This window comes from Cenococcum geophilum (genome assembly GCF_001692895.1).
Source record: "Cenococcum geophilum 1.58 unplaced genomic scaffold K441scaffold_3, whole genome shotgun sequence".
Taxonomy (NCBI): Eukaryota; Fungi; Ascomycota; class Dothideomycetes; order Gloniales; family Gloniaceae; genus Cenococcum; species Cenococcum geophilum.
Window position 1 is genome coordinate 3,730,983 of NW_027137561.1, and position 23,483 is coordinate 3,754,465.

General features: G+C 45.5%; 10 protein-coding genes across 10 annotated transcripts; 5 read left to right on the forward strand and 5 right to left on the reverse strand.

Annotated features, from left to right (window-relative positions):
* Nucleotides 1-2,485: 2,485 nt before the first annotated feature.
* On the forward strand, nucleotides 2,486-3,076 carry K441DRAFT_535782 (uncharacterized protein; the record flags this gene model as incomplete). Its single annotated transcript, XM_067642388.1, has 1 exon — nucleotides 2,486-3,076. One exon carries the CDS (start codon nucleotides 2,486-2,488, stop codon nucleotides 3,074-3,076), a length of 591 nt encoding a protein of 196 aa, XP_067509428.1.
* An 899-nt stretch (nucleotides 3,077-3,975) lies between these two features.
* On the forward strand, nucleotides 3,976-6,035 carry K441DRAFT_652221 (ADP-ribosylglycohydrolase). The gene is made up of 5 exons (XM_067647332.1): nucleotides 3,976-4,320; nucleotides 4,386-4,481; nucleotides 4,627-4,640; nucleotides 4,691-4,861; nucleotides 4,959-6,035. The coding sequence occupies exons 1-5, from the start codon at nucleotides 4,203-4,205 to the stop codon at nucleotides 5,925-5,927; spliced, it is 1,368 nt and encodes a 455-aa protein (XP_067509429.1). The 5' UTR covers nucleotides 3,976-4,202; the 3' UTR covers nucleotides 5,928-6,035.
* A 356-nt stretch (nucleotides 6,036-6,391) lies between these two features.
* K441DRAFT_652223 (phospholipase C/P1 nuclease) lies at nucleotides 6,392-7,880 on the reverse strand. The gene is made up of 3 exons (XM_067647333.1): nucleotides 7,546-7,880; nucleotides 7,400-7,494; nucleotides 6,392-7,311 (listed from the first exon to the last, which is right to left on the reverse strand). Exons 1-3 carry the CDS (start codon nucleotides 7,784-7,786, stop codon nucleotides 6,718-6,720), a joined length of 930 nt encoding a protein of 309 aa, XP_067509430.1. The 5' UTR covers nucleotides 7,787-7,880; the 3' UTR covers nucleotides 6,392-6,717.
* Nucleotides 7,881-10,074: 2,194 nt separating this feature from the next.
* Nucleotides 10,075-11,349, forward strand: K441DRAFT_163947 (uncharacterized protein). The gene is made up of 3 exons (XM_067640275.1): nucleotides 10,075-10,436; nucleotides 10,548-10,617; nucleotides 10,669-11,349. Exons 1-3 carry the CDS (start codon nucleotides 10,357-10,359, stop codon nucleotides 11,122-11,124), a joined length of 606 nt encoding a protein of 201 aa, XP_067509431.1. The 5' UTR covers nucleotides 10,075-10,356; the 3' UTR covers nucleotides 11,125-11,349.
* K441DRAFT_652226 (uncharacterized protein) lies at nucleotides 11,267-11,723 on the reverse strand (the record flags this gene model as incomplete). The annotated part of the gene is made up of 2 exons (XM_067647334.1): nucleotides 11,681-11,723; nucleotides 11,267-11,593 (listed from the first exon to the last, which is right to left on the reverse strand). Coding segments are annotated over exons 1-2 (226 nt in total), but the record flags the coding sequence as incomplete, so codon positions are not given.
* Nucleotides 11,724-12,241: 518 nt separating this feature from the next.
* K441DRAFT_163866 (uncharacterized protein) lies at nucleotides 12,242-12,864 on the reverse strand. Its single transcript, XM_067640272.1, has one exon. It carries the CDS (start codon nucleotides 12,675-12,677, stop codon nucleotides 12,336-12,338), a length of 342 nt encoding a protein of 113 aa, XP_067509433.1. The 5' UTR covers nucleotides 12,678-12,864; the 3' UTR covers nucleotides 12,242-12,335.
* Nucleotides 12,773-13,791, forward strand: K441DRAFT_163879 (uncharacterized protein). Its single transcript, XM_067640273.1, has 2 exons — nucleotides 12,773-12,991; nucleotides 13,098-13,791. Exons 1-2 carry the CDS (start codon nucleotides 12,868-12,870, stop codon nucleotides 13,472-13,474), a joined length of 501 nt encoding a protein of 166 aa, XP_067509434.1. The 5' UTR covers nucleotides 12,773-12,867; the 3' UTR covers nucleotides 13,475-13,791.
* A 169-nt stretch (nucleotides 13,792-13,960) lies between these two features.
* On the reverse strand, nucleotides 13,961-16,168 carry K441DRAFT_652228 (DUF890 domain protein). Its single transcript, XM_067647335.1, has 6 exons — nucleotides 15,884-16,168; nucleotides 15,661-15,736; nucleotides 15,589-15,599; nucleotides 15,214-15,312; nucleotides 14,577-15,141; nucleotides 13,961-14,527 (listed from the first exon to the last, which is right to left on the reverse strand). Exons 1-6 carry the CDS (start codon nucleotides 16,150-16,152, stop codon nucleotides 14,108-14,110), a joined length of 1,440 nt encoding a protein of 479 aa, XP_067509435.1. The 5' UTR covers nucleotides 16,153-16,168; the 3' UTR covers nucleotides 13,961-14,107.
* A 153-nt stretch (nucleotides 16,169-16,321) lies between these two features.
* K441DRAFT_652230 (siroheme synthase middle domains-like protein) lies at nucleotides 16,322-17,484 on the reverse strand. Its single transcript, XM_067647336.1, has 3 exons — nucleotides 17,307-17,484; nucleotides 16,763-17,244; nucleotides 16,322-16,713 (listed from the first exon to the last, which is right to left on the reverse strand). Exons 1-3 carry the CDS (start codon nucleotides 17,400-17,402, stop codon nucleotides 16,545-16,547), a joined length of 747 nt encoding a protein of 248 aa, XP_067509436.1. The 5' UTR covers nucleotides 17,403-17,484; the 3' UTR covers nucleotides 16,322-16,544.
* A 210-nt stretch (nucleotides 17,485-17,694) lies between these two features.
* On the forward strand, nucleotides 17,695-20,435 carry K441DRAFT_163965 (uncharacterized protein). Its single transcript, XM_067640276.1, has 6 exons — nucleotides 17,695-18,096; nucleotides 18,157-18,179; nucleotides 18,236-18,732; nucleotides 18,782-19,156; nucleotides 19,209-19,422; nucleotides 19,476-20,435. Exons 1-6 carry the CDS (start codon nucleotides 17,815-17,817, stop codon nucleotides 20,080-20,082), a joined length of 1,998 nt encoding a protein of 665 aa, XP_067509437.1. The 5' UTR covers nucleotides 17,695-17,814; the 3' UTR covers nucleotides 20,083-20,435.
* The last annotated feature ends 3,048 nt before the right edge of the window (nucleotides 20,436-23,483 follow it).

Below are 23,483 nucleotides of genomic sequence, written 5' to 3' on the forward strand. Positions count from 1 at the left end.
AAAGCTAGGAATTGGCAGATCCTTCTCATCTTTGTTGCCGAACACCTTGCGAGTCTGTCTGGCGCCGCTGGCAATAAGGGGAGGACGTTGTCGTTGAGTAACTATATAGTGGCGACCTGGCGATGTATGACGTCATTAGCTTCGAGGTTCTGGTGTAGAGGTAAGAAACTCACCGTCATCGACTGTTGATATAAAAAGTACTACATTGGCGTCCTTTTAAGCAAACTCCATTACCTAGCTGTCTTTAGAAAGCGCCCCATAGAGCTCACCCCAAGGTATTTGTGATGAATGTGTCAGCTTAAGCTCCGCGAGCTGACGATTAATCTGCTCTGCAGGCACCTTCTTCCTCCTTCCTACAGCTTCCTCGATATCGCCCTCGAAGTCGCCCTGCTCCTCACGCTTTGTTCTAGTTATTTGGACAGTTCCTGCGCCTTTAATACCAAGCTCTCGTAGTTGTGTAAGAAGCTTAACACTTATAAATAGATTATCGAGCCAAACTATATGTTTTCCTGGTAGATAGAGGCGCTTATTAGTTTCGGCGTCTCGCTGCGTAAGGAAATTAAGCACCACTGCCTGCGTCTTTGAAAAGCCTTCCTTTGTAAACGCCTTATCTAGATCAACTGGCCCTTTCTTATTACCTTTAGCGTGCTATATCTAATCCAATATATAGCCCTTATTGGCTAGAATCCATATTTTGAAGCCTTCTGGTGTCGGTTTGGTTGGGATAGTAAGGATTTTGGGGGCACGGCCTATAAAGCGCTTAATTGTCTCGTTGATAGCAAGGTGCGTTCTAGGGGTGTAGAGTTTTCTATAAGTAAGCCGGAGGTGCTTAGAAAGCTCGTTGACTCTATTAAATGTAGATCTTAGTATAGGATCGTTTTTTGGCTAAGGTTTAGTGACTCGAAAGTAGCGATTAAGCTGCTCGAATCTTTGAAGTCCTATATATTTTTTGACGATATGTTCCACTCCATTGGTGTCTAAATCACTCCAGTAGTCCTTAATGCACGATTTGCTGGATAGGCCCATATGAATAAGCACTGCTAAGTACGCGTATAGTTCCTCTTTATATGTCGGCTGCCATGGCCGAGCGCGCTCCTTAGGGGCCTTCTCCTTGGGTGTCGGGTAGAGCTCTATATACTCGTTTGTCTACTCTATAAGCTTATCCATTATCTTATCTGTAAAGAACAGACTGAATAGCTGGAAAGGATTGTGTAGATCTACGTTGGGGGGGAGGTTTGGCTTGCCATGGTCGTCAAAATCGTCTATAGTAAGAGGTTCGAATTTGGGTAACGGCCAGGGCTTAGGGGGTGGTTTTTTGGCAGTCTAATTCGGTGGAACAATATATTGAGTAGGCTGGACAAGGTCTAGGTCGTTGGAAGCACGATTAGAAGGTATAATGGTGATATATTAATCAATTAAATCTATATAGAGTGTATGCGAAGCTTTGAGACTGGTGTTCCTAAAGTCTGTGCACGGGCCACATCCTCACAGGACGCCACCGGGTTAAGGGATACGGCCTCCCCTGCTGCCATATACTCCACCGACAGCTACACCGAAGCGCCACCCCCGTACTTGGGATTGAGGTTACCGAAATTAACGAACACTAGTGGTTTAATCGCCCTTAGCTGGGTCCTCCTACCGGCCCACCTATTAATTCTCTACTACTTATTCAAGAGCCTCTAATTGTTAAGCGTCGCCGCGGCCGCCCAGCTGGCTCTGCAACTCCTAATCGGGTTGATACATTGACTCGCCGCGAGCCATCAGCATTCGAGCGAAATACTGGATATACTATACGTGGGCGCGGGCGTGCCCGCGGAGGTAGCAGCACTTAAATTAGTTCGCGCGATGTCTACAAAGCACTACATAATCCGATTAATCGACTCAGGAGCAGATGGGTAATATTTTAGGTGATGGGGGTAGTGGTGGAAGTCAAAATACTACTAATGGATTTAAGGTGTCGGCGGCAATATTCAACAGGCTTACAGAGGCCTAGGTGACTTGCCCTTTCAGGAGATTTTTGCTGAGAGCTCCTTTAGCGCATTCCAAATCTAATTTAGACTCTACTACTTGTACTACAACTAGAATCGAGACTTGATTGTGGTGTTGCAGTTATAAAAGTTGCATTTTAATAATTTAATTTTCGCGATGCAAATGTAAACAAGTCAAACGCACGTGATATTCTAACTTAATCAGGAAGGAACTAAACTCAATTAGTGGGGTGTCCGCGTATCAATTGGGAGGTGTCCGTATACCAATTAGGGGGTGTCAATTTACCGCTGGCCTTCTTAGTAATATCGAGTCCTTAATCAGGACTAGATCGTGGCTATGCACGCGGAAGTAGCGTCAAGTTTGATGGCTGAAGGTCCCTAATGCGTGGGCGCCTAATTTAGTAGATCCTTCCACTATTCTTAAACTTAGCTGCTCTCTGAGATGCTTCGCCAGCTCGCTATCACAGCACACACCCTCTCTTTAAAAATATTTTGTCATGGCCAACTTCAACTCGAACCAGTGGTACCAGCTAAATGTGAAAGCTTTTTCAACTGACCTGTCCATGGACGGCAGCATCCTGTATGATCACGGCAAAGGAGCCGTCTTCTTCCAGGATACAAATACCACTCTTCCAGGACAGCAGTGGCAAATCTACGCCTTCAGCTCTTCCACCTACGTTCTACGTACTAAGGAATCCGGCCATGATGGCTATCTAGGCGTTGCTGTTACTTACAACGGGACCACGGCAGGCAACACTGTACCGGAAATGCGCAACCACACATTGTCGGATAATTCGATGTTTTGGCAGATAACTCCATGGGGAGACGGCACATTTTTCTTCACAAATTCCGCGAATGGGACTGCGTGGCATCTAGATGTGTTGTCAAGTGCACTTATGGCCATGAGTTCGAATATTACAGCACCCCAAGATGGCCAAAGGCATTCGTTCGCAGCTCTGGGACCGATCAATGACCAAGCATTTTCGACGGTAGACGTGGGTAACCTCCTCAATATAGATACCACCTCATGTAGTCCACTAACACCTGCCCGCGAAGACTCCTCCGGCGACAGCTACGCCTACCTCTAGTGTAAATCCCAATTCAGCTACGAAAACTTCCTCAGCCTTCGCAACCAGCACATCTTCATCCTCAGCCTCCACAACCAGCACATCTTCATCCTCGAGCTCGAAAGGCCTATCAACTGGCGCATCCGCTGCAATCGGTGCCTCCATCGGAGCGGTTGCGCTCATAGCTCTGATAATTATTACTTGGGTACTCTATCGGCGTCGGAAGAGGCATGCCAGCCCTGCTGATCCACAGTATTATCAATCACAGCTCCCTCCTCAGGAACTCCAAGCTTCGGATGTAGCTAAGTACGAAATGTCAGTACCGCCAGCCGAACTCTAAGGGGATACTTTACTAGTAAAGAAGCTAGGGGCTACCGAGAATAATGGGACTTCATAAGTTACAGCTTGCATGAACCAGTAGCAAATTCGCTGGTGGCAAGAAGATGGGAAAGGCTCGCAAATAGTTCAATGTCGGACATCGGGCAGAAGATCTTCTAGGGTCCGTTTGTGGTCAAGTCTTAATCCGCGTACTACTTTGCAAGCAGCCTTGGCCCATCGCCTACCCTCAATTTCCTGCTAAGGCCTCTGTACTGAAGCAGAGGAATCTAGCCATCCTTCGGACTTACTTAGGGTAAATACATGGGCGCACGGCTAGCCCAATGGGCCGATGGTATGCACGCATCAGTGGCTCGATCAAGATATTCGAATATGTCCACGGCTTGGCTGCAGGCTCGGCCGTGGACATGCGCGAATGTCGACGGGGGTCGTTAGCGTCACGTGCGGCTCAGCGACTCAGCGGGCGCTCAGCCGAGCCGTGACCAAAGGTAGAATAATAAGGGGAATGACATGAAAAATCACCATACGAAATAGCCAATCACTGCTAATCCACTACCCTAGACGTGGTTAATCTACGACTACTCCGCCACCACAAGTTTGTTGCCAAGACAAGGAACCGAACTCCCGGAAGGTCGGAGCTTTATAGGCCCTCCGAGGTGTATACTCCCAAGCCCCTATTCTACTAATAAAGCACAGCTGTTTAGACGCCATTTCCCGAGCTACTATCATTCCTTATAAGCTTAAGTGAATATCATATATTAGATTATTATATACGTTGTCAAGAAGGCCGATACAGCTATTTACCGTAAATATGACTGACGAATTAGAATTTCTTTCGGTTCATCCGTTTGTGCGGTCAATAGCCCAAGATAAAGTGTTTGGAACAATTTTTGGCTCTGCGCTTGGTGATGCCATTGGTCTCTATACAGGTAAGTACTCTTTTCCGATATTTACAAAGTCCGTTAAGATTACTTAACTGCTAACTGTTGGAAAGAATTTCTACCCCAGCACGAGGCCGAACGCTCATATCCTTACCGAAAGTTTTCTCTAGTATCACCGACCACGCCTATCAGATCAGATAGCCATCGGAGTAAGTTTTAATAGTTCAATCAAATCCATTTTCCTAGTTCTCTTTGCTGCTCACAAACACCCCGTAAGCCTAAGATGTCTTCCACCTTCACTCTATTCCAATAAACTCAAGCCCAGTCAGAGGTTGAAAACTTACAAAAGCCTAGACAAGTTCGAGCGTGTAAGGAAATCCCCCATCTAGCAACAATGAAACACTAATGTAGCAGCAAGAATGCCTGGACTGATGACACCGATCATGCCCTGTTAATCATACTATCATACCTGCACAACGAGGGTAAAGTCCTTCCACAAGATTTTGCTGTCCGGCTGCAAATTTGGATCGATCAAGGGCTCAGATGTCTCGATCGTCCTCCCATGGGTATAGGACGGCTAGTTGCTGGGGTGAGCTCCAAAATTCTTCAAAGTCTATCTACAGCTATTCTACATCATGCGAGACAACATATCTGAACTAAGCCTGTTATCTAACAATTCTGCCAAGGTCACAAAAGATCCAGCATTCCTTGAGTCTCCTGAAGATGTGGCCCGGAAACGGTGGATCAAATCCGGCCGCCATGTAGCGCCTAACGGCTCTCTTATGCGTACACATCCTCTCGGAATCATATGCGTAGGCTTCAATCTCGAGAAGACCTTCTGGACCGCCGCAAATATGTCCGTTGTAACTCATGCTGACCCTCGCTGCGTTGTTGCCTGCTGCATTTCTACCGCGCTTATTCGTGGCATTCTCCGAGGAGAGGTTCTCACCGAGGCTGATGTAGATACCATTCTCCAACAAGCTTATGACTGGGTGGAAGCGCAGCCTGAACTACTTAATCCAGGGCAGGACGAAGAACTTACGCCCCCGGAAGTTGCCGGCTTGCTAGATCCAAAGGAATTCGAGCGTTATGTCTACGCGCAGACTTGGGATGATCTAAAACTGGATGCCGCTCAGCAAATAGGATATGTGTACAAATGCCTCGGGTCAGCAATCTTAGCGCTGCGATTCGGCATACGGCAAACAGCACCTCAATTCCCAATCTCTCCGGATGTCTTCGAAAATATCATTACAGACTTGATAATGTGTGGAGGCGATGCTGACACGAATGCTTGTGTTGCCGGAGCATTGTTGGGCTGCTGGGTCGGATATTCTTGCTTGCCTCTAACATGGGCAAATGGAATTGTGTACAAGGAGTGGCTTTGTAAGAAGACTGAGAGATTTAGTAGAATGGTGGGAATTGCTTATGATAATGCAGAAGCAGTCAATGAGAATGATCCTGACACTGCTCCAGATGGAGGAAAAGGTCTTCTAAGTAAAGAAGAATTGGATCGCAAGGAGAGAGATATTATTCTCATGATTCTAAATAGAGATAAGGAGAGGAAAGAGGAAGAGGAAAGAGAGAGACAGAGGGTGCGGGGGAAAGGATTCGGGAAATGGCTAAAAGGCATGTCCAGTAGTGGCAGTGGGAAGTGAGAGTAGACTGATGTAGTCAAATCTTAATAATGGTGTTCCAAGGCTTAATAGTTCTGGTGCACCCTCAAGTATTGAAAAGATATAATGCTAGGGCATAGTAAGACAACCAAGCTAGTCTAATTATCCTAATCATTGGTGAACATCCTTCAAAAAAAATCCGGAAATTGAATGCCTTCTAACTTTCCATTACACGGTAAGGCACAGATATAATCTAACTGCTAAGGCACTCTTATTTGTCGTTTAACCTAGATATATAAGTGCCTATACCAAGTTAAAAACTTTTATTTTAGTCAGCAATAACGCAATGACACATTAAGTTTAAAATATTGTAAATACAGCTTGTGCGAGCTCCATTGTCCCCTGTGTGCGCGCGCAACACAGCAATTTCGCTTTGTATGCACTAGAGAATTCCAAGTTTAACTTTTATAATTAAGCTTAAAAAATTAAAGGCTTTGCCTTTCTTGCGGGTGCATAGCTCTTTTGGCAAGCGCATAGTATCTACGCTGGATAGTGCACTTCAGTTTCGAGTTCTGAGTTAGTCCTAAGAACCGGGGCTAACTGGTAAGTCCACTGAGAACTCATCCCTAATTGGTTTATGTGTAAGCATAATATTCAATCATAGCAAATACGGGAATAAGGCATTAAATATACGCTCATTCTTGTTGCCTTAGATGAGTATCAGAGTATCTTCTACAGTTAAAAACGAGAGGTGAAGGTTCAAAATTTTCTTTTCAGGGCTGCCTATGTCAAAACGAATGTTACCGATAGGCTTGACCCCTCCGACCTCCCTTTAGACTTCAACCCTTTCGCTATTCTGAACCACGAATTTCTCTCCGGTCGATCTGGCGGCGGCCAAAGCGTTCAACCATGCACCAAGCCTTAGCCCAGCCTTTCCGATCAGATCATCAACAATAGTGACTGCTCCGTTGAAGTAATCCCCACCCAGGTCATTCTGCTCAATCCAGTCGACACTCGGTTGCAAGACATACTTGCAGATCCAGCCATTGGATTCTGTTGCCCATGCAAGGGCGCACTTTTGCGCCGTGTTAATATTGCTGCATTCAGCTGTGGTAACCATGCCCCTTGCCTCATTTGAGGATTTTAGTTCTGCAGCCCACTGCGCAGCAGCTTCCTTCAAAATTGTATGATCACTCACGCTGGGTTTTAGTCCGCGGTGCTTGTAGAGAATGTCTTTGTCCCAAATGCCATGTAGATTGACCTTCTCTCCACAATGAGAATCAAAGCAGACTTTTATCTCGTTCCCGCCTCGATCCAACATTTCAGTGTGAAGTGGCTGGTGGATGTCACCAATAAAGTGTAGGATGAACATAAGGGCTTCTTTTTGCTGATTTGTATCAAGGTCACCATCGTTAACGCGGGATGTCTGGAAATGTCGATGATGTTAGTTCAAATCTAATAGCTAATATGCAAACATTTTGGGTAACCAGAAAAGTGAAATGAGTTTAACAGACCATGTTTGTGATAGCAGAAACGACGCATCCCGGTCCAGCCTTGCAATCCCTTTTATATATTACGCCACAGGTTCTAGGCGGGTCGTCTTGAGCGTCTAGGAATTCGAGTCAGTTAAGTCCGCTTATCAATTCAATGCTTAGCAAACCGATATAATGCCACTCAGCCGTCTGAGTATACCCCCGCCGTCGTTTGACAGAATCTGCCCATAGCGCTCCGTCGGATATGTCAAAACCTTGGTCATTTTCAAGCAAAGTATTCACAAATTGAGAAGCATCATCTGTAAGATAATTTGCCGCAAGATAGGCCACGGTGCGGTGACCAAGATCTCCCCAGCAATAGGCGCCTTGGATAGCAGCAAGAAAAAAGAGGATATTATTTAGAATCATTACGAATGATTGAGAATCGGGGGCCAAGATAGCAGAATCCGGCTACACGTTGAGATGGACTTGAAACTTAATATATTCTAAAATAGAGTAGAATCTCTGCCTGCTTATAAGGAGGGACACCTCAAGCTTACCATCAGTTCAGCTCACATAGTATGTGGAATGTAAGGATGTATTGGATACTCCTATCTAACCTTCCTAATTCGCTGAGAAGAGCTTGAAACTAGAAAGGCTGAATGTTGTTCTGAGAATGAGTCACTCCACCATATTCTTTAACTGGTACTCAGAGAGGCCCATCGAAAGTTCCAGCCCCCCTTGTCTTATTTGAGCCTTGCATGTGCCTGTGCAATTAAATTTTTGGGCGCTCTAAACCCGTTCCGAGGGCACCCTAGACGACTTTGGGCAATCTTCTAGGCAGGGGCCTCCGAAGAGTGAGGGGCAACCTCCTCCGAAAAGGCCCAGGAACTTTTAACAGATACCTACGCGTTGTAACTTCATAAATCAAGTCCCTGTAAAAGCCACCTCGCCTTTTATATTAAATTGGCTGGCAAGCCTCATGCGGTAAGAATTCTAGACCACTTGATCGGCCATGTGCGAAAGGCTACAATTCATATAATTATACTCGTTCATCGTGAACTATTGATCTCGGGGTCGCCGTGACTGAAGGCGTTCAAGTGGACGGGCTGGGGGTTGCACGTGGTTCGCATCTGAGTGAACAAGTGGAGGATGTTCAGGATCAGCTTCAGTTTTGTGGCACTGTGGCTTGCATCCAGGCTCTCCGTACTGCCTCGAACTAAATGGAAAATTCCGAGAGGGATAAAAAAGTAAATGTATAAATAAGAACATACGTAAAAAAAGCCAGGCACATAGTTTCAGACATCGGCAGAGTAACTAGATATGTCATAATATATTTACTACGCAGGTTTCATCTCCAAGATGCTTTGAGCAACGATTAAACAAAATGAATTCTAATATGCGGCTTTAAATTAGAAGTTCGGGCCACTTCGTGGACGTCCCCACCCTCGTATACGGCATTAATACACCTTTTTAAAGTTTTACATATATATTCACCATAGTTATTAAGTTATAGGTATTTAAAAAGGATATATTTTTGGCACCGTGCACGAGGGTGGGACCGTGCACGGGGTGGCCCGAACTTCTAATACAACGACTGCAAAATTGAAAACCCTGCGGTGGGGATTGGCCTATATTCAATTGGAGTTCCTAGGGTGTTTTCTGGGAGTGTAAGAAATACCGGGAGTTGCAATTTTCCCTCTTCAAGGTAAATCTTAAAAAGGTTGGCACACCGTAATGATTGTGACTGCTTAGCTGTGACGGACTTCCTAACGGGTGGCCGGATGAGTGGTGGAACATGTTAGCACATAACCGTCAAATTAAATAATCGCAATCCCCTGCAATCCACCACTCTCCGCAATACAGCTAAAACCCACGCATAATCTCTACGCGGTTGATATACAGCTATCTAGTCTAATCATGGTTTAATTATAACTATATTAACTGAGCTAATTTACACGTAACCTTAACTGCGTGCATCAGTCACGCGCGAATCGAGTGTTCTTTTAGATACGGATGCCACCACTCAGTCCTTCCTATATAGGAATTTTCTACACCTCCTAGATAACCCTGCAAAAATAAATACTCCCACCTTCTAAACATTTCATAGGTCTAAGTAGTTTTCTAAAGATGCCTCTGCGTTAAACATGAGCCATACTCAGAAATAGTTCTTGACATATCCTAATTAGTGGACATTGTAAAAGATTTTCCGGCATTTAAATGCTTTCCGACTTTCCACATTGTGGTAAGCCAACCGAATGTTCGACCGTAAACGGTCTATCCTTAAATACACTATTCAACTGCAAAAATACAGGGACAAGGTCTTTAAACATGCGCTTATTCTTATCACTATAAGTAAGAATCTTCTACAGCTAGAAAGCGAGAGACGAAGTTTTAAAAATTTCTTTCTAGCGTATATCAGAATGAATGCTTCCAATAGGCCTCACCCTTTCGACCTTCCCTTAGACTTCGCCCCCTCGACAGCAAAAATAAGATAAAAAAGACGAGCGACGAACCCCAGGGTAGGACTTCCTTTTTGATGTTATTGTGGCACGGAATCTCCTTGTCGCGCTTTACCCTTCATCTAGAACACTCGGTGCAGGCGAAACGTTTGCGAGACGTTGCTGAAGCTATAGTAAAAGAAGCGAATAGGTTCAGGTTTCTTCGTGTCTCACTACAATCATTATTGAGCTTTGCGCTTTTTGAATTGTAGCTTTTTGACCCGCAAGCAAATTTTTCATCTATTTCTCAAAGAGATACGAGAGGAGCCTCTACATTGTATCGATTAGACAAACGCTAACCCGACGCTGCAGGATTGTTCAAGACGTGCGTGCATAAGCCAAATCAATCCCAACACTCCCCCATTCAGACAGCCTTCAGTGATCCCAATTGCGCTACCTGACACGCGAGGTGGGCGTAACGACAATGGGGGACTGCTGTTGTTGAGATGTTGTCGATGCGAATGGCAGAACTTAATGTCCGATTAAACTCGGCATTATATGCTCTGCCTCGAGGTCTTCCATCGTATGCAACCCGACTGTTCCGAGCACCGAAGCCTCATCGAAGAGAGCTTCGTCATGCTTCGTCCATACAAGCAAAGTGCCACCGCGAAACGTGGAATTAAGCTCATATTTGAATTGCTGGAAGCCATCGACCGGAGCTGTCCCAACGCCCGGAAGCGTATAGCTAGTGACGTTGATCATCCTCAGTCGTCCGCCTCCCAGGATAAGCGCCAACAGTTCCTGGATAGGCCACAGCTCGTAAGATCATTCCGGGGTGCAAATTCGCAGGCGTTGACAACCAGAAACTAGAGTTCTCGACAAATTAATGCCACCGATATCTCAGCTATCGATCCGTTACTTCAGGCTGTGCACTCAAATGACAAAAAGGATTCCGTCTTGAAAATCTTCGATCGAGAATGGACCGAGGAGTGCGCTTACTCGCTAGGGAAGATCCATCTGGAATATTTCCGCTCTCTCAGGCCTCTTTTGACGGCGAAACCATATTTGAACAGTTGCTATTCCTGGCACGTGGCTTTAGTGAATGAAGTCTCCCGTATTATGATCACATGCTGCTCTGTTATTTTGCTCTTGCCTCTTCCTCGCGGCTCTGACAGCCTTGTAAATTCCCCTTTTGGACAAAAATTCGTACGGCTTCAGCATATCCCCCGCTATCCATCCCCACCTATCTTCCAACGTTACAATCGCGCTAGCTTCACACAGCCCCTGCACCGCCTCTTCGTTCCCACTCTGCACGGCGCCATGTAACGCCGTTGCACCTCCCCTGTCCTGCGCATTCAGATTCACCTCCGGAAGGACAAGATTCTTCATGAAGCGGATTTCTCCTGACGATAGCTCTAGAAGAGTCCTCCACATGCGTTTTCCTGCTTACATAAGCAGATTCCCTTTGTTCGGTCTCCGCAGCAACCTCTTCGGTGACCGTAGATATAGGCCTATATCAAGGCTTATATTCCTCGTAGTTAGATTCCATAGATTCATTCATTCCAATATCATTTCAGTTCATCATCTCCGTTTTTAGCCGCAAAATGCAGCAGTGTTTCTCGATTCTTAGAGGTCGCCGTGACTAGCACGCCTCTCGCCAGAAGCAGCTGCGCACGTTCGCAGTCTGCGTTTTCGAGTGCGTGGGACAGTGTCACGGTGCCGTCTTCACCGCGGATATCGAAGTCGTGCGCATGATCGATGATGAGTTCTGTCCATTCAAGGGTCGTCTCTGATAGTGAGGTCAACCGCTGTACTGAAACGGGCGCCGGGGATCTTGCACTTGGCGCCGGCTTTAAGGAGAAGCCTGCTGATTTTGAAGTAGCCATTTCGGGTGGAGATGTGGAGGGCGGTGTCCGAATTCTCATCCTGGAGGTTTGGGTCTGCACGGTGTTGCAGCAGGACTTCCACGAGGGCGCGCCCGGCTATGTTCAGGGCCAAAGTTCCGTTGTTGTCCCGGCATACAACTGCATGGAAGGGCGTCTCGTTGCGCCAAGTCACAGTATTGACTCTTGCCCCCCGTTCAAGAAGTAGCTTGGCAATTGCAGGTGTACTGTATGTGACGGCAGTGTGGAGGGCGGATAGACCGTTGTGAAGATAGCCTCGCATTGCCCTACGTTTCAGCTTCGGATGCAATTTCGATGTCGCCCCATGGTCCAGCAGTAGGCGGGTCATATCCAAGTTCTTGTTCATGATCGCGGCTTCGAGAACGGAAGTATGGGCTACTCCCCTGCGACAGGTCGTTTTCTTGAACTCCTGGTCAGCGCCGGCCCGGGGCGGCAACAACGCCATGTTCTTGTCTTTGTTGCAGACTGCATAATAGAGTGGAGTGCTCGAGTAGCCGTCCACTGTTGAGAATTGGGTGGCTGGGCCCAATATAGGGTGGCTGTTACCAGCCACCTAATTATTGTTGTATAATACGAGCTTCTTACCCTACCAAATATCAAGAATTCAACCTTCCATCTTACTTTTGACTCCCCTCAGTCGTTCATTTCAACATCCACTCTCAAGACATCAACGCATCTGGTAAGCAGCATTTCCGCGACGCCACGCCGGCCTAACCTGGCTGCTATGGGCAATGGGGAGTCGAGCGGAGCTTCTAGTTTTCCGCCTTCGACCCACTTGCCATTCAAGCGGACTGTGGCTGGAAGTCCAGTGTTGGGCGGATATTTTTTGAACCAATTTGGATCACGGCCTTGATTTGGGAGATTAAAAACCTCATTACGATCCCCGGATTTAATGGTGAGGAATAGAGGATCATCTATATGCGGCGTCTTATCCTGATCAACAATGATATGCGTGCATTGGGTGGAGTTGCTCATATCAGACACCACGGATGCTCGCCGTCTTAGCGGAAGCTGGAACTCGTTTTGGGCCTCCGATCAAGCTAGGGAAGGCGACGTGACCGTTGGTGTAGCAGAAGCATCGTCATGTATTTCAGAAACCACACTTCCTGAATCGACGCAGTTGAATGAGCCTTACGTCTCGAAGATCGAGTCGGGATCCTGATGCATGCAGCACGCTCCGCTGAAACCTTTCAATGACAGTTCTTGCGGTTGGGCGTGCTCGGAGGTTCTCGTCCATCGTCTCTCATATTATCGGGAGAGGGAAGTTTTCTCGACAGTCACCTTTTGCTGTGAGTCTCTCCATGCATTCATCGAACATCTGAATATGTGCAAAAATCATGTTCTCCTGAATGGCTATTAGTAGCTTCCATAGTCTGACTTTCTCGGCACTTCCAGTTACACGCTTCCAGCGGGGAAGGAAGTGCTTCTTTATTCTCTCCAAGAGTTATACATCTAAAACTATTAATGTATTGCGCCAAAGGCCTTTAAATCGACTCACGGGGGTGGTCATTCTCCTCCGGCAGCTACGATGCATTACATTGGCCTCAATGTTACTTGGCAGTGTGAAGGCAATCTCCTCGTGGGCCTATGTGGCCTCTGGCTTTGAGCGTGACTTTGTTCGATCTGCGCGCCTCGAAGTTTCCACTGGCGCAGAAGTGGAAACTCTCCCACTTTCACCTCTATTAAAGCCGTCACGATGTAGTGTGGGAGGACGGTGGCGTGTAGGAGACTCCACAACGCCCCGAACAGATCTATACTGTCTTGGTGCATAGCGCACTGGGCTTAACGGACTTCCGACTACTTAGTGCGGTAAGATTTTCGGGATATGGTACCCTAGTGGCAAGGTGCTGAATCAATGTTCTACAAGCGTAATTTAATGCTGGCTGACGGGGAGATGTTGAAAGAGAGGCGAAGTTTCCTGCAGCACGTCGCTAAACTTGGTGGAGTAAACTTCCGACTGACCATTGATGGAGCTAAAAAAGGATGCGAAGAAAGCCTTTGTGCACGATTTGGAGGCTTTGATATAGGAGATGACGTTTAAGAGACCCTATTTGGGAGATGAGGCGGTGAGTATATGTACATGTCGAAAGAGGTTGCTTAGTGAGTCATATATCTAAGATAGGGAAGAGAGAAATCCGAGGGGATAAAAAATCAGGCTTTTTTGCTGATGTATCCGTGGCTATCGAGACCACGTCTGGTCGAAGATGGTACGGATAGTTGGTATATTTGAAAGAGGTGACGCGCGTGATGATAAAATGGTCAAATTTTCAAGGAATGAGGGTATATAATTATTTAAAGGTTTGCTCAGTCTCCTGGGTATCTAGCGTTGGCGGTGCAGATTCACAACGCACTCTTAAGCAGATAGAGCTTTTATTGCAATCTCGCCGCTACATCCCATGGAATCATCAGGCAACACCATCTACAACCCTCTTCAACATCCCGCAAAAGCTTTCATAGAGCACCTGATCCGTGCCTTGTAGCCACCTCACCTGTACATCCTGCTCCGTAACACCAATCTTAAAACCCAAGGCCACCCTTTCGTCTTCTTCCTCATCATTATCTTCATCCATTTCGGTAATATCTGCTTTCTTCATTTCTTCGTCCCGTTTCTTTTTCCTTCTCGCTGATCGTGACCAAACGTTCTGAGCTGCTAAACCGACACCAGCCATATGCTCCTCTTTCCAAATCCAGCGTAGATCGAGCGATTCGAGCTTGTCATTGATGATAGCCACGACTTCCTTCCTATTGTTCTCCGCGATAGGAATGTGGTACTCCGTCGGAAAAGGCAAGATATCATGAGTGAGCAAGCCGCGCCTCGTAATGTCCTGCTTCACATCAGCTGCTTCCGACCCACCGCCAACGAATATTACTTACATTTCTCGGCCGCATATCCCCCCAACTCCACGCAACAGCCCACCGCCTCGTCTTCCCACCAGAATGCAGACAGCAAACCGCCCAGTTTGTGATTCCAACCGTCTTCAGCTTTGCCACCAGCGCAATAGCGCTAGACAGCTTCCCAAACATCGAGCTGTACCATTGTACCTTATCCCGTAGAACCCTGCTCTCCTCCACCATCCGCAGCACAAACCCTAAATCCCCGCCTGTGGTCACCATCTCGACCTCCGCGCCCGTGCACAAGGCGCTCGGCCTATCTTTCTTCCCTTCGCCGCGCAGCGAGTCGTGCATTTCCTTTACAGACGAGAAGAAGGGCGGGTTGCAGATTGTGAAATCGAGGCGGTCGAGGCCAAGGGCCGAGAGCGGGATGAGCGGGCCCGAAGGCAAAGTCTGCAGGAGGCGCATGCGCGAGCCGAAGTTGTTGGTCTGGATGTTGGCGGTAGCATGGGCGAGGGAGGCGGAGTCGATGTCGGTGCCGCACATGAGCCAGGAGGGGCGGGTGCGGAGGAGAAGAAGGGCGTAGATAGCGGAGGCACCGGTACCACTAGGAGAGGGTCAGTCGGTGCGAATATTGCGAATGTAAGGGAGGGGAAGGAGCTGGACAGCGGCGTCTCACATGTCTAAGCCTGTGGCGCGGCGGTTGGGGTTGTAGGCGTCAGTATAGGTGGGGCCAGTTGTGTCAATTAGATCTTGGATCCAGCGGACATAGCTGTAGCTGTGGTAGTTGATTAGATAAGGAGTTGGATAGTCAGTGAGGTGGAAAGGACTTTGAGCTAGGAAGACGCAAACTTTTCGGAGATACAATTAGAGATAATTATGAAACGGTAAAATCTAACGTCCACGATATAGAGGAGAACGCGTGCTTAGATCCACTCGAGATCATTGAGAACAGAAGAAATAATATTAGATAAGCGGCCCAGAGAGTAGTAAGACAGGACCAAAGGCAATAATTGAGAATATTTCAAGTAAACGGAGAAGGAGAAGAACTAACCGCACAGGAATCTATAGGGGTTTAGTATTTTAATAGATTTCAACTTCAGGCAAGGACTCCAATAGCACTTACAGGCGGACAAAGTCTGTCTTCTGGAAGATCGATCACGAGATCGAAATCTCGTTTCAAGAGACTTTTCGTCAGTTGTCTAAGAGAGGTCAGTCTGCGTTGTAACTCTATAAAAAATCTCAAGAGGCATATAATATAATACTAATAATCTCAATAAAAAAGAGAAAGTATGGCAGAGAAACCGGAAAGTTCGAAGCAAAAACGTTCAATTGGAGTGAAAGCTTACTTCACTGCTTGTGGATCGTGGAAGTCCAAAATGCCTTCGTTTGCATTCAGAACCTTAGCAAAGTCTGCATCTTGCAGAGCGAGAGCTTCGAAATCTACGTCCTCTTCGTAGTTCGGTAATTTTATTGGTGCATCCATGACATCGCAAGAGTGGGAAAGCTTAAAGGTATGAGTGTGAGAGGCGGAAAGGTGTGTTGGTTCGGATATTAGCTTGGCTTGGTCAGGGACATTCCTTAAATTCCATATCTGAGGCAAAGCCTGAAAGACCATACATCTGAAGTTTGTCTTGTGTAGGTTCTGGTGTGAAGTGAGCTTGGACCACTCCACGTAGAGCAGCATCATTAAAATGGATCAAATAAAACTTGGGTAACTTGAATCCTCAGAATTTTATAATGCGTTATAGTATAGCATCACCTAATGATATAATACTAATTCTCAATGGGCATTCAATGAATGGAAGATTCATGTGAGCTTGTCCAAAACAGCACAAGACTAGCAATGACTACCTATACAATTCCTACAGTAGCGCCAATTTGTGTCCGTCCACTATGCCTGCACAAATGCAACACCAGCTCCTGATAACTGGCTAAAATAAAACATAAACACTTGTGGAGCTGTCCTATAGCAGCCCATATACGCTAGTCTCCCATCTTTTCAATGTTTTACATCCAACCAAACGAGCCATCAAAGACGGTAGCAGCTTCGCCAGTATGCAATTCTTGAAGCCTGGGAATCTTCCCCGGTTTGTAGTATCTAAGCAAAGCCTCCATGTCATCCTCGTCCATCTCGCATAGATCCTCGAGACTCCATGTCTCACAAACTTTGGACATCCTACAAGCTCTTTAGACATGCGTCAAACAAAAACCAATGTTCAACTTACCACTGCATCCTTTTAGGCCCCTCCTCTGGTGCCGGTGCAATCTTTCGAAGCTTCCTCCGCAAAGCTCCGACCTTCTGTATGGCAGCACCGATATTCTCTGGTAATCCGGCAGCAATCTTTTTCCTCACAATATTCGCTAACTTTGGGCCATTCCCATTCGTGCTGACCATAATCTGCAACGGCCCATCTCTATGCACGCTTCCGAAGTAGAAGTCACACTCCGGCGGCACGTCTGCAATATTTGCCGGTATCCGACGCTCTTGGCATAGCTTGTATATTTGCGTAGACGCATCGGGGTCGTCCACAGCTGCTAGGACCATGTCTACCCCATCGAGATCAGAGGGCTCAAATTTCCGGTCAATGTAATTCACTTGTTTTTGGTCGATTCGGAAGGCGACTTCATCATTCAGGCCTTCACGAGGCGATACGACGGTGACTTTGGCATCAGCATTGAGCACGTTGACAATACGACCGGCTGCTACCTGACCTTTGTGTCAATTGTCAATACATTTCAGACTTGTAAACAAGATCGGATTTCACTTACATCACCGCCGCCGATAACAAGAACATTTTTATTCTTGACCTGCCAGGCAAGTATTAGAGAGCCGCCACCCTGAATTTCGGGGTATTGTCCCTTCATTGTGAAGGCTTATGTTGAGGAAAAGAAAGTTGGAATATCCACGGAGATAGCAAGCTCCATGTGAAGCTAACTTGTAAGCCAAGCTTTTCAGCCACAGCGGCTCGGTTTTTATGGGCACGGGGAGACACCAATCCAGACGGCAAAAAGGCCACCGATTAGCCTTATTTGACATTACTACACTAAAAGAGCAAATATAAGTACAACTTCTGAATCGTGGATTTTAAAGACGCTATAAGCCCCTCGGATCTCAAACTCGGAAATCCTCCCAAGCCCTGCTAACAGTGCCACAACTTAATTTAGCTTGACAAGATACCTCCGCGCCTCGGACCATTGCAATTTAACCACTCCCAGGGCACCTCGCCGACAACGAAAGTGACATGACGACCCCCCGAACCACCAACCTCTCACAGTCATGACCTCGGGCAGGTCCCTTGGTGGAGGGAGAGTTTTGGGCAGTGGGCGAAATGTATCGCCCGCCGTCTCTCCTCTCCCTCCTCCGCAACACGGGCGGAATGTTAGTCTGCTATCACCCTCTGAGAGTTCAGTCTCGTTGAATTCACAGGCCTCAAACAGCCCTGCCTCGACAGCTGAGACGCAAGACATTATCTCCAAAGTATCCTTGGATAATGCAGACAGTGCAGCGGCAGCTTCGGCGAGCTCGAGACTCGTATGCCCGATATGCAACGAAGAGATGGTATGCAACCCCCATTCTGTACTCACTTGTTCATGGACTGCTGCTAAGTATACATTCTAGGTGACGCTATTGCAGTTGAATAGGTAGAGAATTCCTAAAACCCTCGCGACACTCTTCGCATAGTCTGACATAAAGATAGACACATAGACGACGTACACCAGAATCTCGAGGAGGTTGAGCAGGACGAAGTGAAGACATGGCTCAAGACGCAAATGGTCAAGGCGAAGAAATTTCAGCCACTTGCCGTTCTCAATCAGAAGCTCAAAGGCCTTGATGTCTTCGAATCAAACGATGCTCCCGCGCCGCCCTCAAACCCCGCCAGCAGCCACTCGACTCCAGAACCGCCCCCACCTAGACGAGACCCTGACGAGGAGGTTACGAGAGCACATTGGCAACGGCCAGGATACCGAGATGTATGCTCTGACCCAATTTGTGGAAGGCCTATCGGTGGAACGACCTTGGGTGGAACGAATGGGAGTGTCAATTGCAGGAAATGTGGTAGACTGTTCTGTGAGGACCATACTATGTACCAAATGAAATTGTCACGATCAGCCGAACATGAACCGGTTCGAGGATTCTGGTGTAGGGTGTGTGAAACTTGTTATAAGTCAAGGGAGGGGTACAACGATCACAACGGTACGATAGGCACGGATGGCTTAAAGGGTTTGATGCTGATGTTTTGTAGGCGTTGAGAGAAATCACTTTGAGGAATTTGCAAGTATACGGAGAAAGACTGTGGATAAAGAGTATTTGGAAGTTAGTCGATTGGAAAAGCGCTTAACCAAGCTCACCCAACTTCTCGCAAATCTACCCCCCGATCAAGGCTCAGGAAGTGGGAGTCTGCTTTGGCCCTTGTCTGGAGCAAAGTCACAACAAAAGGCTCTTGAGCAATCTATCATCACATGGGAAGAAGATGCCAAAGTCTCCAATTGTCCATTTTGTCAGCAGGAGTTTTCCACTTACTCTTTCAGAAGACATCATTGTCGGTTATGTGGTAGAGTGGTTTGTGGCGATTTGCGTACGGGATGCTCGACGGAGATTGGCTTGAATGTAGCTGCGGGTGAGTGCAGCTGTTTCTACTTCATGCACCCAGGCAACTAACGAGTAATTAGGCACTAACAGGAACTCGGAGAAAGGCAGTAACCAAGTCAGTATTGATGTCCGAATATGCAAAGACTGCAAGCATACATTATTTAGTAAGAGTGACTTCGCAAGAGAGTTTGCACAGAAGCCTCCAGATCAACGAGCGTATGAGAACTTAGCACAGTTCGAACGAGGTATTCGTCTACTACTTCCGAGATTCCAAAAGTTACTCCTCGCATTGCAGTTCGTTCATCAACTTAAATTTTCCATAACGTCGCACGACTAACTAATCCTAGGGACCCGGACAAACCTCCAACAACGCAGCAACTCCAGGACGCAACAAAAGTACGAAAGCGCCTAATGGATGCTTTCGCTCAATTCGATACCGCGGCTCGCAGGATCCGCGACTTCCCCACTGAATCACTAACACAAAAACGTCTTCAAAAGGCGGTCTACCAGCAAGCCTACAACTTCCTCAGTCTCCACATGCTTCCACTCCGTACCCTACCGAAGATCCTCAAACACGCCGCGCCTCATGGTAATCCGAATGGAAGAGGCTCACCTGCTCTAAATGGCCGCCCTGCTGGTGGTGCTCTTGCCGCAATCAAATACAACGACATCGAAGCTGGCAGTGTTGTGAGCAGCAGCAGTGCTGTTTCAGTCATGGAAGCTGAAGAGAAAGAGCTAAGAGAAAGGCTCATTGTGCTAGAAGAGCAGAAGTTCTTTGTTACGGAAATGATTGCGGATGCGAACAAGCACCGAAAATTCGACGAGGTTGGGAGCCTAGCACAGAATGTGGAGGACCTGAGTAAAGAGATTGACCAGATCAATGGCCAGCTAAATCAGCTAGATTTTGCTGCTGCGTATCAGAATGATGTGGTTAGTCCACCATCAGTAACATGAAAATGAAGAGGTTCTGGACTCGACCATCTCTAGTTCACAAAATGGAGCGGGGTTCCTATCCGCTCCCATCAGAGCCATGAAGAGCCGTGCTCGATGGTTATGAAAATGAATTAAGATATTACCATGTCAACGCCGATGGCAAATTTGGCTCATATTCCCAGGGGGTTATTTTAAGGGGCCTTGGGCATGGATGTTTTGGCTAGAAGCTGCCGGGGCTACAGACCAGCTCTGATACACAGCCTCATCACCGCCACACTTTCCACCGATTAGATAAGGTATAGACACCGCTCGGTGAAGCAAGTCATCAGACACGGAAATCTGCTATGATGTTCCAGTGAGCGGTTCCCCGAGGACCGAGGGATGTGTCTTTATATCATATTAGCAGGGATAGCAGCCTCAGTGGATTTGTTGATAACGGTCTTTAAGAGGATCGTGCGGCGCCTGGACTGAGTAACACAGCCGGTCAGGATAGAATTACACTGAACGGAATACTCGATGAATAGCTGGAATGAGCAGCACACGATGCTACGAATCTATGAATGCTTGAATATTAAATGCTAGTCCCAATTCGCCTGAGGCATGGTGCGAGAATTTATCCGACTTCCTATCGGATGACACTGCAGCTGACCTCGCGGCAAGGCGCGCAGCCAAGCACGTATCCACCTCGCATTTAGATTTCTACTCACCTCATGTCTCCAGATGGGTAATGCAGCGACTCAGCTATAAACCTTATTTGGATGTCCTATCTACTCACTCCTACATCGTAAGATTACAGTGCAATGTCTGTTCCTTTCCCGTCCGGGTTTCCCGTAGCTACTGCAAACATTACCGAGCATTATTCATTAGCATTATCTCATACCGCTCGTGCGCTAAGCTTCATGCGTCCCGCGCGTTTCTAGCGACGCCTCCTATGCCTTTACACAAGACCCCCGAGTAACGATGGGCAGGTGCTGCAGAGTCTGCCATCCGGGCTACGTCACATTCTCAACGAGCCTCCTCCACTACCCACCTAATGACCTCCATCTTGCTCATTTCTTTACCACAGTGGAAGTCGCATCGCTAGCTAACCTAATTAAGGAGAAATACTTCCTTAAAGTAGATTAGCTATACTCTATTATTACTAATAGGGGTAGCGTCTTTATAAGTTAATACTAGTCGGATTTATGCTTTTATTTAAAAATAGACCACTATTATAGTATAGCTTTCTATTTATAGATGGATAGGTAAATAGAGCGCTAGAATTAGAAACTAGAGTCTTATCTATAAATATATTTAAATTACTAGCAAGATAATTAGTATAAGCTACTTCTGTATACGGAATACGCTTATAACTTAAAGTAGTATTTATCGCATTAGTATATACCTATCTAGATTACCTATAGCGCCTAACTATTAGGGTTTAATAGTATACCTAATAATTAATAGCTAAGGCCGTATAATTAATTATAGGATCCTACTAGAAAGTTTAAAGATATTTACTAGAGAGTATAAAGATACCTTAAGGAATAGAAGGAGTAATAGAAGTATATAAAGTAGAGCCTATAAGATACCTAAAAGTAGTAGAGACTTTAGTATAACTGTAAATACTAGGATAAGTATTTTAGAGTAGGTAATAAGGTTCTATTACATTTAATAAATATTAAGACCCATTAATTATTAAAGAAGCTTAATATAAGATACCTAGGTCCTTTCTAAATTAAGGAATAAATTAGTAAGCTAGCCTACTATACCTAGCTACCCCTATCTATAGCCCATATATATCTAGTATTTTATATAAACTTACTAGAAGTATCCCTTAACACGGCAATTTAGGTCCTTAGGTTATCGATAAGAATTAACTAATTAAAAAAGCTAGGTTAATATAAATATTTAATTGAATTTAGTCGTTAATATAAGGGAACTTAGTAAAGGACCCTGCCGTGTTAAGGGATAGTATAAACTACCGCTGGAAAAGAACTTCTAACTAGGCCTAATTAAATACCCTAAGGTAGTAGGCGAGCGGTATAAGGTTAAAGCTATACTATACCATAAGCCTATTAAGAATAAGCTTTAATATAAAGTTAAATAGCTAGGCTAGCCTACTAAAGATTCTATATAGGAACTAGAGGATTACCTTAATTATTATAAAGATATTCTAAAAAAATATTAGGACTAAGGTCCACAATCTACAAATTATAGAAAGCGCTCTAATACTATAGTATTATTGCAACCTATAAAGAAAGCTTATAGTAGGCTATAAGAGGCCCAAAAGAGTAAATAGGTTAAACTAAATATAGAATAGATAGGCTCTAGAAACTATAAGGATTAAGGCTACAGCCTAAGCCAGGATAGGTCCTTAGCCTTTTTATATATATAGTATAGAATTAATAGGGCATTTTGCTAGAACTGTATTTCTATTAATTAATCTATACTAGAAATACTATTTTTAGGGCTCCTAGGCCCTTCCTAAAAGCCTTCTAAAGCCTTTTTAAGCACCTTAATTGCTACTATATATAAGAATAAATCCTAAATGCCTAATTTAAAAAGCCACTATGCCTTATCCTTGGGAGTAGGATTAGTATCTATTAGCCCTTTAAGGGATAGTAATAGGAATAAGATCCCTTTATAGGTATATAAGTAGGTATAAAAATAAGGGTAAGACAATAAGGTATAGCTAGAGCAGAGATCCTTAAGCGCTTAATACTAATATTAGGTCCAAATGAATACTAATAAAGCTCTTATGGCGTAAGCTTATAGTTAATAAAGATACGCTTAAGCCTAGAATAAATAGAAATGTTAGCTAGCTAGTATAGTCCAGAACTACTAAGACCTTACTATAGTAACTATTAGTTACCTATCTACTAGGTGCCTAAAGGGTAACCTACCTAATAATGTATTATATTATACTTTTTTAAAACTTAACGCGTATACGCGAACTCCTTTTTATAGTATATAATGATCTTCTTCTTATTATCCCTACCCTTTACCCTATTCTTAGTATACTAGCCTTACTTACGTATTAGACGCTACTAGCTAGCTTACTAGGAATTATAGGCGGTGTAGATAGCTGTAATATAGTCTTAAATTTAACCTAGTTATTTAGTATCAGCGCTAGAATAAGATAAAGCTTAGGCGATATAATAGTTAAGAACATTAAAGGAACGCCGCTGCTTAGGCCCAGGCTATTAAAGCTTTAAGTTAGTAATAGGAACTATTAAGAATAGAAAAACTTACCTTAATATAACTACTGCTCTTAGTACGCATATATTAATTATAAGGACTAAAGGTATTAGATCTTATATGATGCGTCTTATTATAAGCCTCTATAATCCTTTTATTAGATTTCTGGTCTTTTAAAGATATATAAGTAAAATTATTTAGGTAGGACTAGTACTAGTTATAGGTTAGCGGGGGTTAGGGTT

Coding starts and splice junctions, on each gene's coding strand:
- K441DRAFT_652223 (XM_067647333.1), bottom strand. CDS start 7,786: ATGATTCTAAATAATATCCTCTTTTTTCTTGCTGCTATCCAAGGCGCC. Junction 7,495..7,545: donor GGCTGAGTGGCATTATATCG/GTTTGCTAAGCA, acceptor TCGAATTCCTAG/ACGCTCAAGACGACCCGCCT. Junction 7,312..7,399: donor TTTCTGCTATCACAAACATG/GTCTGTTAAACT, acceptor CGACATTTCCAG/ACATCCCGCGTTAACGATGG.
- K441DRAFT_163866 (XM_067640272.1), bottom strand. CDS start 12,677: ATGAGCAACTCCACCCAATGCACGCATATCATTGTTGATCAGGATAAG.
- K441DRAFT_652221 (XM_067647332.1), top strand. CDS start 4,203: ATGACTGACGAATTAGAATTTCTTTCGGTTCATCCGTTTGTGCGGTCA. Junction 4,321..4,385: donor TGCCATTGGTCTCTATACAG/GTAAGTACTCTT, acceptor ACTGTTGGAAAG/AATTTCTACCCCAGCACGAG. Junction 4,862..4,958: donor TAGGACGGCTAGTTGCTGGG/GTGAGCTCCAAA, acceptor AATTCTGCCAAG/GTCACAAAAGATCCAGCATT.
- K441DRAFT_163879 (XM_067640273.1), top strand. CDS start 12,868: ATGCAGCACGCTCCGCTGAAACCTTTCAATGACAGTTCTTGCGGTTGG. Junction 12,992..13,097: donor CTCGACAGTCACCTTTTGCT/GTGAGTCTCTCC, acceptor CGGCACTTCCAG/TTACACGCTTCCAGCGGGGA.
- K441DRAFT_652230 (XM_067647336.1), bottom strand. CDS start 17,402: ATGAAGGGACAATACCCCGAAATTCAGGGTGGCGGCTCTCTAATACTT. Junction 17,245..17,306: donor TTGTTATCGGCGGCGGTGAT/GTAAGTGAAATC, acceptor CACAAAGGTCAG/GTAGCAGCCGGTCGTATTGT. Junction 16,714..16,762: donor GGGCCTAAAAGGATGCAGTG/GTAAGTTGAACA, acceptor AAGAGCTTGTAG/GATGTCCAAAGTTTGTGAGA.
- K441DRAFT_652228 (XM_067647335.1), bottom strand. CDS start 16,152: ATGGTCTTTCAGGCTTTGCCTCAGATATGGAATTTAAGGAATGTCCCT. Junction 15,142..15,213: donor CGCGCCACAGGCTTAGACAT/GTGAGACGCCGC, acceptor ACCCTCTCCTAG/TGGTACCGGTGCCTCCGCTA. Junction 14,528..14,576: donor GGGATATGCGGCCGAGAAAT/GTAAGTAATATT, acceptor GATGTGAAGCAG/GACATTACGAGGCGCGGCTT.
- K441DRAFT_163965 (XM_067640276.1), top strand. CDS start 17,815: ATGACCTCGGGCAGGTCCCTTGGTGGAGGGAGAGTTTTGGGCAGTGGG. Junction 18,097..18,156: donor CGATATGCAACGAAGAGATG/GTATGCAACCCC, acceptor TATACATTCTAG/GTGACGCTATTGCAGTTGAA. Junction 19,157..19,208: donor TGGCTTGAATGTAGCTGCGG/GTGAGTGCAGCT, acceptor ACGAGTAATTAG/GCACTAACAGGAACTCGGAG.
- K441DRAFT_163947 (XM_067640275.1), top strand. CDS start 10,357: ATGCTCTGCCTCGAGGTCTTCCATCGTATGCAACCCGACTGTTCCGAG. Junction 10,437..10,547: donor ATCGAAGAGAGCTTCGTCAT/GCTTCGTCCATA, acceptor GCGTATAGCTAG/TGACGTTGATCATCCTCAGT. Junction 10,618..10,668: donor TCCTGGATAGGCCACAGCTC/GTAAGATCATTC, acceptor ACCAGAAACTAG/AGTTCTCGACAAATTAATGC.